At 41.5% G+C, this 12386-nt stretch overlaps 1 protein-coding gene and 1 long non-coding RNA gene across 3 annotated transcripts in view; both read left to right on the plus strand.

Annotated features, from left to right (window-relative positions):
* ALG9 (ALG9 alpha-1,2-mannosyltransferase) overlaps window positions 1-1112 on the plus strand; it is an 86803-nt gene extending 85691 nt beyond the window's left edge. For both annotated transcript variants that reach the window (XM_060180079.1, XM_016195384.2), the window contains 2 exons: window positions 171-289; window positions 556-1112. In XM_060180079.1, the coding sequence (XP_060036062.1) occupies window positions 171-289; window positions 556-607 (171 nt within the window). In that variant the 3' untranslated portion in view covers window positions 608-1112. The remainder of the gene's footprint in view (window positions 1-170; window positions 290-555) is intronic.
* Window positions 1113-3028: 1916 nt separating this feature from the next.
* Window positions 3029-6567, plus strand: LOC132535005 (uncharacterized). Its single transcript, XR_009546783.1, has 2 exons — window positions 3029-4106; window positions 4418-6567. It is a non-coding gene; the product is annotated as an uncharacterized LOC132535005 (long non-coding RNA).
* Window positions 6568-12386: the final 5819 nt, after the last annotated feature.

The following is a 12386-nucleotide window of genomic DNA, read 5'->3' on the forward strand; positions in this document are numbered from 1 at the left end:
GGTGTTTGTTAAGTCCTTTATCATGATCTAGTATGTAAAGATCAGACCTTTTGGTGCTTCTGTTATAAAATATTAAATATTTCATTTGGATGGCTTTCAGTACTAAAACAAGAGCAAATTTTCTCAAATAATAAGATCCTGTCTTTTCATTTTTCTCCCTTGTTTTTCAGATCTTCAAAACTATTGCGAGCATTCTATGTCCCCTTCTTATCAGACCAGTATACAGTGTATGCAAACTACACCATCCTCAAACCCCGGAAAGCAAAACAAACCAGGAAGAGGAGCGGAGGTTAGCAGCATGCCTGTGGCCCTAAAGGACAACTATCCTGCTAACTGGTGGTTCCAGTGATGTGACAAGTCACCATCTGTAACTTTTGTAATAAAAGACCTCTGACACAAATACTGTCATCTGGGTATTTGGGGTTGGTCAAGTCAATCAAACTCACTTTTTGCTTGTATTTTCTGCATGTAAAGTAAGCAGAGAAAGACCCTAAAAGTCAGCTAGATATGTTGTAGTACATCTCATTATTTTCCTTCTCTTCACTTATTTACTAGACCGAAGAAGATCAGAACCAACTTACAGAAAGAACTGAAAACCTTCTACTAGATGGCTGTGTTAATTAAGCTGTTCTCTTCACTCTGGCCTGGCATCTGAGAATTAGCAAACCTCTCTTGGGCCATATGAACTTCTCCACCAAAGCTGTTTGGCAACTCCTAGCAGACCTTCTTATTTAAATTCTAATGCTGAAACTAAGTACAGCCTAGATGCCAACCTCCATGTCCTTTCACCTCCAGCGAGACTAAGCTTCTCTAAAGCATTTCACAGGACTAAGATCCTGTCCTGGAGATTTCTCAGGAAAAAGGCCAACCATTTGAGGAACTGGAACCGAATTTGCTTAATAAGATGCCTCATTTTCATCTTACTTTACAACAAACTGTAACTATGTGGATTTTTTTTTAAGGTTTAGCATGCTATTTCTTGAATTCCAGTCTTTCCTATATAAAAGTATCACGAGATCACACTGTAACTATACAAAACATATTTGGAAAAATGAATTCTATAGTTGGTATATTAGATAACATCACATTTTAAATAATGTATTCTGAAGCCATTTCTGATGAAGTTAAGAGTTTTCTCTAATCTGGTGTATACTTTAGCACTTTTTTAAAAAAAATTATTTATAAAAAGGAAACATTGACAAAACCATAGGATAAGAGGGGTACAACTTCGCACAATTCCCACAACCAGACCTCCGTATCCCATCCCCTCCACTGATAGCTTTCCTATTCTTTAACCCTCTGGGAGTATGGACCCAAGGTCCTGGTGGGATGTAGAAGGTGGAAGGTCTGGCTTCTGTAATTGCTTCCCCGCTAAATATGGGCATTGGCAGATCAATCCATACTCCCAGCCTGTCTCTCTTTCCCTAGTGGGGAACAGCTCTGGGGAAGCAGAGCTCCAGGACATATTGGTGGGGTTGTCTGTCCAGGGAAGTCTGGTTGCATCCTGCTAGTATCTGGAACCTGGTGGCTGAAAAGAGAGTTAACATACAAAGCCAAACAAATTGTTGAATAATCATAGACCTAAAGGCTGGAATAGTGCAGATGAAGTATTTGGGGGGTCCTCCATTTTGTAGATAGCTAGTAGGCATATTTTAGTTATATTTCAAAGGGCCTTTGGCTATACTAGTGTTTTTGTTTGTTTGTTTGCTTGTTTTTTGCCTGAGCCTGAAATCTGATATGCAGGTGGACCCTAATTATTATCTGGGGAGATGATGTCATGGCTGGGAAAAGGACCAGAAAGCTGGATCAGGGAAGAGAGTAGCTCCCTAATATGGGAAAGGGGCATAAATATTACTGTAAACCCCATCGATTTGACGTGATCTGGGGCCTATAATTAGCTTAGGAGCCTGTGTGACCTCTGCATCCCTCTAGATCTGAGCTCACATTCTGTGGTCATAAGTAGGAACATTCCAAGGTGCTCCAGTATTGACCCATCTTCCTCAGGTGTGGCATAGAGTATGTTGTCCATCCTCCCTTCGGAGGATGGAACATTCTCTACCATTGTTGATCCAAGTTGAGGGATAAGTCCTATGGGGGCCCACAAAGGGGTCTATTTTGTTGTTCTACTTTAGCACTTATTATTTGTACTACCAGGGTTATTGCTGGGGCTCAGTGCCCACACAAAGACTCCACCACTCCCAGTGACCTTTTTTTTCTATTTTATTTAATTTATTTATTAGAGGTGAGAACAGAGAAAGATGATGAGACACTTACAGCACTGTTCCACTGCTTCCTCCCTGCAGATGGGGAGCAGGGGGCTTGAACCCAGGCCATCGTGCATGGTGATGTATATATTCTACTGAGTGTTCCACCACCCAGTCTCAGTCCCTAGAACCTATTCTTCCTTTTTCTCTTTCTTTTTTCCCTTCTCTTCCTTTTTCTTTTTGTTTTAGGGGTGAGGGGGTCATCTACAGGGCTTCACCATGGTGGATTTTTTTTTTTTTTTGCTTCCAGGGTTATTGCTGGGGCTCGAATCCACTGCGCCTGGAGGCCATTTTTTCCCATTTTGTTGCCCTTGTTGTTGTCGTTATTATTATTGTTGCCATTGATTTTTTTTTGTTGTTGGATAGGACAGAGAGAAATCGAGAGAGGAGGGGAGGCAGAGGGAGAGAGAAAGATAGACACCTGCAGACCTGCTTCACCACTTGTAAAGCTACACCCCTGCAGGTGGGGACCCGGGTGCTTAAACTGGGATCCTTATACCGGTCCTTACGCTTTGCAGCCATGTGCGCTTAACCAGCTATGCTACCACCCAATCCCCACTGTGGACTTTTTTTACAGTCAGGGAGTGAGGGGAGTGAGACCACAGCACTGAACCTTCCTTTAATGCATTGGAGGCCCTGCGTAAGCCTGGGTTGTATATAACAAAGCAAGTGAGCTATTTTGCCAACCCAAGCAACTATTATTAGTATTGAATTTTTTGAGTTCTCTTTTGTAAAGTATATTCTATAGGGGGCACCTCTCTTATCCTTTTTAAAAATTATTTTATTCAATAGGACAGAGAGAAATTGAGAAGGAAGGGGGAGATAGAGAGTGTGAGAGAAAGGTAGACACCTGCAGACCTGCTTTACCGCTTATGAAGTGTCCCCACTGCAGGTGGGGACTGTGGGCTTGAACCTATGTCCTTGGACTTAGTACTAAGTGCACTTAACTAGGTGCACCACCACCGTCCACCCCCTCCCTCCACTTTCTTATCTTTACATACTGTATTACATAATTTCCAAGGCACTTTTACATCATCTCATCCGATCCTCACAGTCATGACATGAAGTGGACAAAGAAGGTCATCAATTGTGTGATAGATGAGGAAACTGAGACAAAGGGGGGGTTTGTGGGAGAGGTGGAGAGGCATGGCCTGGCTCACACAGCCAATAAGCAGTGCACTGGGACTAGAATGTAGGCTACCTACGTTCTCTTCCATACTTCCTTACTCAATTGTGAAAATGTTACTTAAAGGAATGTTGATGATGACCTACGAGCTACTTATGATATAACTTTCTATTTTAAGAAAGACTTCTGGGGGCCAGGCAGTAGCACAGCAGGTTAAGCGCACATGTGGTGCAAAGCTCAAGGACCGGTGTAAGGATCCTGGTTTGAGCGGTGAAGCAGGTCTGCAGGTGTCTTATTTTTCTCTCCCCCTCTCTGTCTTCCCCTCCTCTCTCCATTTCTCTCTGTCCTATCCAACAACAATAGCAGCAATGGCAACAATAACAACAGCAAGGCAACAAAACAGGAAAAATGGCCTCCAGGAACAGTGGATTCGTAATGTAGGCACTGAGCCCCAGCAATAAACTTGGAGGCAAACTAAACAAACAAATAAATAAATAAACTTTAAAAAAAGAAAAAGAAAGACTTCTATCTGCATTTCTTTGAGGTTTTTAGTGCCTCAAGTCTCCCTGTTGGCCAGACTGTCACCACAGTGTTCCCTAACCCAGTCTAGCCTATGGCAGGAAAGTAGTGCTTATCTCTGAAGTCTTGCTCCTTTGAAGCCATACAGTATCTTAATAGTGATACTTTTCTAAAGTCAGCCTGGGGTCATATCATAGGTGCCTTATTTATTTATTTTTTTTTAATTTTTATTTTATTTATTCCCTTTTGTTGCCCTTGTTGTTTTATTGTTGTAGTTATTATTATTGTTGTTGTCGTCATTGTTGGATAGGACAGAGAGAAATGGAGAGAGGAGGGGAAGACAGAGAGGAGGAGAGAAAGACAGACACCTGCAGACCTGCTTCACCGCCTGTGAAGTGACTCCCCTGCAGGTGGGGAGCCCGGGCTCAAACCGGGATCCTTATGCCGGTCCTTGTGCTTTGCGCCACCTGCGCTTAACCCGCTGCGCTACAGCCCGACTCCCTCATAGGTGCCTTATTCCTTAAGGGTAATATTGTCTAGTACCGGTTTTGTAGAGTTTCTATCTATTATTTTACAAAATGAAAAGACTTTCCAGTAGGGTCTGATCCCAAGAGAGGGCAAGAGATAGGCTATGTAGAGAAATGACTAACTGTCATATCAAATGTTAACCTTTGGGGCATCCCCTCAAAGGAGTAACTGGGATGGAGCTGAAACACTGGAGAAGCAACAGGTCTACTCTACAGAATGATGGCAGGAGAGAGGAGATAGTCTGGGCTCTCATTTGTCTTAAAGGTTTCAGGCATTTAATTGTCAGTGTTACTTTTTTCAAAAAGAAAATATTGGCCTTAGTGGCCTGATTACAGGATCGCAAAATTGTCAGTGAAATATCTTGTCATGTCTATAGTGATAGTGGACTGTTTGTTTCACAGCGTTTAAAGCTGTCTGCTTTTTTCTTTTTTGGAGAAATATAAATTTCAGAGATGGAGATTCAGATGAGTGGCTTTTCTTTCTTTTTTTCTAATCAGTCACTGACATATCAATGCAGCTCTATTTTATCACCTTCTGTGTATGTTTTAAAAGCAGAACTTACATAATGGAGCCAAAAAAAAATAGGTGAAGGTTGATTTAAAAATTCCTTGGAATATCAGTTACTACTCCTTTTAAAATCTGGTTTTGGTTTTCTCTGTTCTGTTTCTTTAGTGAGAACATCATCACTGTGCCAGATCCTATACATAAAGGGTATGAAAATGATCTGTGTTGTAAAGATGTTTTTCATGTGATGTTATATGAATGCATTTAAAAATCAGCAGGGCCAGAGAGATGACATACCTACTGTGGCGTATACCTTGCCATGCATGTGACCCAGGTTCAAGCCCTGGCACCAAATGGGAGGTACTGTGACACTGGAGCGGTCATGGAGCTGTGGCGCCTCTGCCTCCCTCTTCCTGTCTGTCTCCCTATCTGAATGAAACAGTGGCTCGAGAGCAGTGAGAACACACAGGCACACACGTGTGAAACCTGAGCTCCACAAAATAGACTCTTCACCTCTGCAGTGCAGGTAGGTTAATTGTGAGGGTGCAGGGGTTGGTTCAAAGTACCCGGTCAGATAGCTTTTTCTCTTCCACAAAACCGGTGCTGAGCACGAGTGAGTGCTCTAACTCACTGTAAGAACAAAGTTATCTGAGTACTTTTTCCATAGACTACTGGGTACCCAGGAACAAAGCTACCAGAGATTATTTATAATATCCTTTGACTACGGAACTGAGAGAGTACTTGGCAACTCCAAGATTCCGGGTTCTAGATCTTAAGCAGCCGTATCTGAACTTTTCCTGAACTTGTGTGTCTGTGTGGTGGGCATTGATTGTCAAAACTGACGTGTCATGTGGTGGGTGTCACTTTAACCTCTTGGAACAATCACAGCAAACTACAGCCCATGTTCCCTATTACTGAATTCAAGTTGAATTTTTACTTTAAACTGAGATGATTCTTGATCCTAACCAGTTGGGGTGGGGGGTGAGAAGAGTGTCATTTCTCCTAGTTGGATTTCTGGGAAAAGATTCTTGAAAACTTTACATGACCCTGAAGCATCAGATCTGGGGTGATTATTTGGGGAAAGCATAAATGACAATCCTTTATTGTGTTTTGCCATCTATGGCATTTATTGAAATAAGAATACACTGTGATTGTGCTATCTTCTGGCCAGTGTTAAGCAAATCTGCTTCCAGTTTGGTTAATTCTATTTGCTCTTGAAGAGAGAGAGGCACAATTTAATCTTTGCCTCCACAAGCATATTAGAGCTTCTATGTTAATTCACTTTTACACTTCAACATTAAACATCCTGAGTAAATGAATAAATGGACATATTTATTCATCTTAATTTTCTTGCAACAGTAAGCTCAGACTTCATATGGTATTGTTGGATTTCAGAGGCTCTCTGGTATTGAAGTAAATCTAAGTAAATGTTGCCATTAATTTTTCTAGTATATGTAACCATGTGATTCATACCAATGTAATCAGGAAGCAGTGTGGTGATTGTGGCAAGAATGTTTCCAGTGCATCTGTCTTCCTGATCCTACTTTATTTCATGTGTCAGTGTTTACATTATAAACTTATTATATTTTCTGTGAAAGGAAAAGCTAAATAAATCTTGGCAGTTTGGTTTTCCTCTTCTTTCTTCCTTTCTTTCTCTCTTTCTTTCATTTATTTTTTCTTCTTTTACCAGAGCATTTCTCAGCTCTGGCTTATCACGGTGTGGGGGATTGAACCTGGGGCCTCAGAGCCTCAGCTATGAGAGTCTGTTTACATAAACATTATAGTATCTCTCCTGCCTGATTTTCCTTTTCTTAAGGTGGCATTTTCTCTTTTGCTTTATTATTATTAATAATTATTATTTTACTAGAGCTTAGTTTTGGCTTATTGTGGTGCTGGGAATTGAACTTGGGACCTTTGGTGCCTCAGGCATGAGTCTTTTTGCATAAACATTATGCTATCTCCCCAGCCTTAGCTTTTAAATCTTTGCTGGAGATTGGAAACTCAGAGTGCTCAACTTCTTCCACATCTCCCCGCTCTCACCCTTCAGTCCAGAGACTTACCTCTTAGAGGCCATAAAGCTCAGACTCTTTATTTTGAAAACATTGGGGAAATCAGTAAAAGTTAGTTTTATTTTAATTATGGAAAAACTAAAGTCACTAAGAGTTTCTCACTGTGTCAGTGCTTTTGCCAGAAAGAAATAGTTTTTGGGCTCATCTTACACTTTTTACGTTAAGAATTTTTGAACTAGGAGAGTCTTAATAGTCATTGAAATGTGCATCTAGTTATACTAACTTTCAGGTAATTTCTCCCTATATTAGTGTTAACAGGATCAACAAAACCAAATTTTTTTTTTTTAAAAAGATTTTATTTATTTATTAATGAAGAATGATAGGAAGGAAGAGAGAGCGAAAGAGAGAGAAAGAAGAGAAGAGAAGAAAAGAAAAGAAAAAAGAAAAGAAAAAGAGTTAGACATCGCTCTGGTACATGTGCTGCCAGGGACTGAACTGATGACCTCGAGCTTGAGAGTCCAAAGCTTTATCACTGCTACCTCCGAGACCACCTGAATAATTTTGTTGATTAAAGTATTAACACCATTTCTATACTTTGCAGCTTACAACCAACATCTTCAAGCAGTCATCTGGTTTTATCCCATTGTTTATCAGTTTTCCTGTAGAATCCAAAATGCCTTCAAAACTTGGTTTATTTCTCCAAAGTTGTTTTGAAGATGGATGCTCTAATTGATCTAATTCCAGGAGGGATAGGTTCACAGACTTCATTAACTACTTTACCCTTGTCTTGTCATCCTGTTTGCTTTTCTTTCAAGACCATCTCCCTCTTCTGTGAAGCCTTTCTAGATTCTTGACCTCTGCGGGGTACTTCCTTTTCTGAGCCCTAAAAGAAAACAGCTTCTGTAGAGTGAGAAGAGAGACACCACAGCACCTGGTATGTATGGTGCTCTCACGTAGTGCTGGGGGCTCAGTTCTGGATCCTGTGAAGTGTGCATCTTGTGGGCTATCTCTCAACCTCACCGAGAGACCTTCTTAATGAGTTTAGGACAGAGAACCCCTCCAGGTGTGAGGAGATGCTCCATTTTTTTAAAAAACGTTTTTAATATTTATTCCCTTTTGTTGTCCTTGTTTTATTGTTGTAGTTCTTATTGTTGTTGTTACTGATGTAGTTGTTGGATAGGACAGAGAGAATTCGCTTGTGAATCGATTCCCCTACAGGTGGGGAGCGGAGGCTTGAACCGGGATCTTTCCATGGTCCTTGTGCTTTGTACCACGTGCGCTTAAACCTCTGCACCACCGCCCGACTCCCGAGATGCTCCATTTTTATCAGCTATGTGCCCTGCTAGGAAAAAAGAGTCTTAACTGCAAGATGAATTTGTAGTGGTAACATTCAATTTAGTAATACCAAGTTGTGAGTGATTTTAAAAAAAAAAAAAAACTTTAAAAATTTTATTTATTTCAGATAGAGACAATGAGAAATTGAAAAGGAAGGGAAGGTAGAGAGGGAAAGAGATGCCCCTGCAACACTGTATCATGACACTTTTTAATTTTAATGTTTTATAGTTGACAGTAAATATAATAGTTTGCACATGCATAACATTTCTCAGTTTTCCACATAACAATACAACTCCCACTAGGTCCTCTGTCATTTTTTTTGGATCTGTACTCTCCCCACTCCCCACCCACCCTGGAGTCTTTTACTTTGGTGCAATACACTAATGTTTCACTACTCTTGAAGCTTTCCTTTGGCAGCTGGAGATCAGGGACTTTCACCAGAATCCTTGTACATTGTAATGTGTGTGCTTAACCAGGTGTACCACTGACTTGCCTCATGAAATCTCTCTCTCCAATATCGGAGTTGAGCACAGAGTTGATAAACAAATTACAGTAGACAGATAAAGAGAATTTAGATAAGGGATATGAGATTACAGAATTGTAGTGATAAGGACACAGTGCGAAGTCCCGGTGTAGCTTCTTAGAAGAAATAACTTGTGTGCAAAGCAATAATCAGAAAACCAGCATTTTACCAGAATGTGAGCATAAAAAAAAAAAGGGCTGGGGGGCCAGGTGGTGATGCACCTGGTTAAGCTCACACATTACAGTGCGCAAAGACGCCAGGTTCAAGCTCCTGGTCCCCACACTCAGAGGGAAAGCTTCAGGAGTGGTGGAAGCAGGGCTGCAGGTGTCTGCTTCTTTCCCTCCCTATTTCCCCTTTCCCTCTCAATTTCTCTCTGTCTCTATCCAATAATAAATAAATAAATAAATACATAATTTAAAAGGTATAAAAATAAACCCCAAAATGAAGGTTGTTTTTGTTTTCTTTTTGGGAGCTTGCTGCTCTGTCACTCCAAGCTTGGAATAAAAACCATAAGTTTAAAAAACAAAAGGTGACTCTGATTCTGACAGCCAAAAGGTTGTGAATTAAGATATACCACTGACAAGTATTTTCCATAAAGCTGCAACCATGGAGTCCAGCCACTGCCTGCCTTATGAGGGCTCACTTTAACCTTCATATCCCTGCAGACCCAGCTCTTGGCAACTGAAGCGCTCGGCCTATCAAAGCCCAGTTAGCCACATGAAAAGGGTGGCTTTTCGTCTGTTTGTGTCAGCAGCATTGTATTCAATGTTGAAGATGTCACCTACAGAGCAGTGAATTAAAAAAAATTATGGGAGTTGGACGGTAGCTCAGCGGGTTAAGCACACATGGCACAAAGCGCAAGGACCAGCATAAGGATCCTGGTTTGAGCCCTGGCTCCCCACTTGCAGGGGAGTCGCTTCACAAGCGGTGAAGCAGGTCTGCAGGTGTCTTTCTCTCCCCCTCTCCGTCTTCCCCTCCTCTCTCCATTTCTCTCTTTCCTATGCAATAACGACGGCATCAATTACAACAACAATAATAACTACAACAATAAAACACAGGCAACAAAAAGGGAATAAATAAATATATTTTTAAATGTTGTTGTTTTTATTTATTTATTGGATAAATAAAGAGGAAAGGAGGAGATAGAGAGGAGAAAGACAGAGACACCCGCAGCACTGCTTTACCACTCACAAAGCCGTCCTCCTGCAGGTGGGGACTGGGGGCTCGAGCCTGTGTCCTTGTGCATTGTAACCAGGTGTGCCACCACCTGGCCCAAAGAGCAGTGAATTTTAGCCAGAGCTACAGAAGAGAGTCACCTGCGGACCACTGGAGAAAAATGCCACTATCTAATTGACCACCAGGAATTCTGAGTCATAAACTAGAGTGGAGTTTGGCATCAGTATATATTTTTAAAAATACGGCCCTAGGTGATATTTATTTATTTTTTCCCTAGGGTTTCTTTTTATGCCTCTCCTGCTGGGGCTTCACACCTGCATAATTCCACTATTTCTGGCAAGCTTTTCTCTCCTTTCTTTCCTTCCTTCCTTCCTTCCTTCCTTCCTTCCTTCCTTCCTTCTCCCCTCCCTCCCTCCCTTCCTCTTCCATTCTCTCTTTTCTTTTTTCCCCTTTTAGATAGAGGGTGAGAGGAACAGAAAGGACAGACAGCACTTGTGAACTTTCCCCTTTGCATGGTGCTCTAGTGTGGTGGCCTGGGGACTGTAACCTGGGGCCACCATGAAGTGTATGTATGCTCTTTCAGGTGAGCTGTTTCCAGGTGATTATTTTAATAACCTCGCTATTGACATTAGAGGCTGAAAGGCAAGCACACCAGAAATCAAAGATGACTAAGTAGGCAGTGTTTGGTGTCTTCCAGTCTATCCACACCCCCATCTATGTTTTGTTTTGTTTTTTTTCATCTGCAGACCCTTCTCTCAACTTTTTCTGGCCTGTCAAACTGTACCTATCCTATCTCCCATGCTTTCTGGTTCCTACTTTCTGAGAAACTGAACTACTATAGTACTGAAGGACGCTAATGGATGTTAATAATTTACTGCAGCTCTCTTCCCACAACCCCTCTCATATCAGTACAGTTAGTACTCAACTGGAAAAAAAAAAAAAAAAGGAGTGATGGAGTTTGATCATTTCAAATCTACTCAAGTTACATTTAATTATTTTACTAGGTGGGAAGAGAAAGTTTGAACAGGCAAATTCAAACTTCCAGAAAAATCTTCCTAGCCTTTCAGTTCAAACCCTATTGCCTGACATATTGCTTGGCCTGTTCAGATAAGGACCTATGATTATCCCTAAGTGAGAAAATGGGGGGTGGGGGGTGAGGGGAGGATTAAGCCCACCTATTCAGGACACGCCTGCGGAATCTGCTTTGCAGTTTTTATATGCCTAGCTGTTTATTTGAGACAAGTACAATGACACCTTCTCTGTTATTCTGCCACTGGTCTTCTGCAGAATTTCTCTGGAGCTGCTGCCACCCCTGTCGGAGAGGAGAGCAAAGGTTAATCTCATGTTGAGAGAGATGACCTAAAATGAGTCCACTCAACCCACAAAGAAGCACTGTGTATCATTCAAAAGTTGCTCTTGCTGCCCTGTTAATAATGTTTCTAAGCCTCTCTGAAATTTCTTATAAATATGGCCCCATTTTTCTTTCTTGCCAGTGAAATATTTGTAGAGCTATACGTGGCATAAGAGGCTGACTTCTAGGTGTCACATATAGGGAAGAATTTTATGAAAATTTAAAAGCTTTTTTTTTTTAAACCTCCAGGGTTATTATCACTGTGGCTGGGTGCCTGCACTATGAATCCACTGCTCCTGGCAGCCATCTTTTTTCCATTGTTGTTGCTGTCATTGTATAAGACAGAAATTGAGAGAGGAGGGGAAGACATAGAAGGGGAGAGAAAGGTAGACAGCAGATCTGCTTCCCCGCTTGCGAAGCAACTCCCACCCACCCCCTCACCTCCTCTGTAGGTGAGGAATTGGTGGTTCAAACCAGGATTCTTGCGCGGGTCCTTGTGTTTCACACTACATGCGGTTAACCCGGTGCCCTACCTCTCCCCCCCCAAAAAAAAAAAAGATCAGGTTTTTAATTATGGCCCCATAGTCCGTGATTTCTGGAGATGGGGTAAAGCCCTGAGGTCCCAAGTTTGATCCCCAGCACCAAATATGCCAAACTGATGCTCTGGTGTTCGTGTTCTCTCTCTCTTTCCCTCTCTCTCCCTTAAAAAAATAGAGCTGGGGATAATTCAAAAGATTTTCAATGCCAGATGCTTCAATGTCCCAAGTTCAATTCCAGCACCGTTATAAGCCCCAGATGAACAGTGTTTTGGTAAAATAAACAAACAAACAAACAAAATAACCAGTTAAAAAATAAATGTTGAACTTAAAAGCATAAAGTCCCAAGTTCAAACCCAGGTATCCTGTGTGGGAGTGAAGCTCTGGTTCTTTCTCTCCTCTCCAGCAGAGGGCAGCCTGACCTCACTAAAACTTCATGGCTCCTAGTCTTCCAGGAGCGTCATTTTGGCATTTACTATTTTGTCCTTAGTGCCAAAATTCCAGAGTAAACTGAA

Source organism: Erinaceus europaeus, chromosome 20 (genome assembly GCF_950295315.1).
Source record: "Erinaceus europaeus chromosome 20, mEriEur2.1, whole genome shotgun sequence".
NCBI classification, from domain to species: domain Eukaryota; kingdom Metazoa; phylum Chordata; class Mammalia; order Eulipotyphla; family Erinaceidae; genus Erinaceus; species Erinaceus europaeus.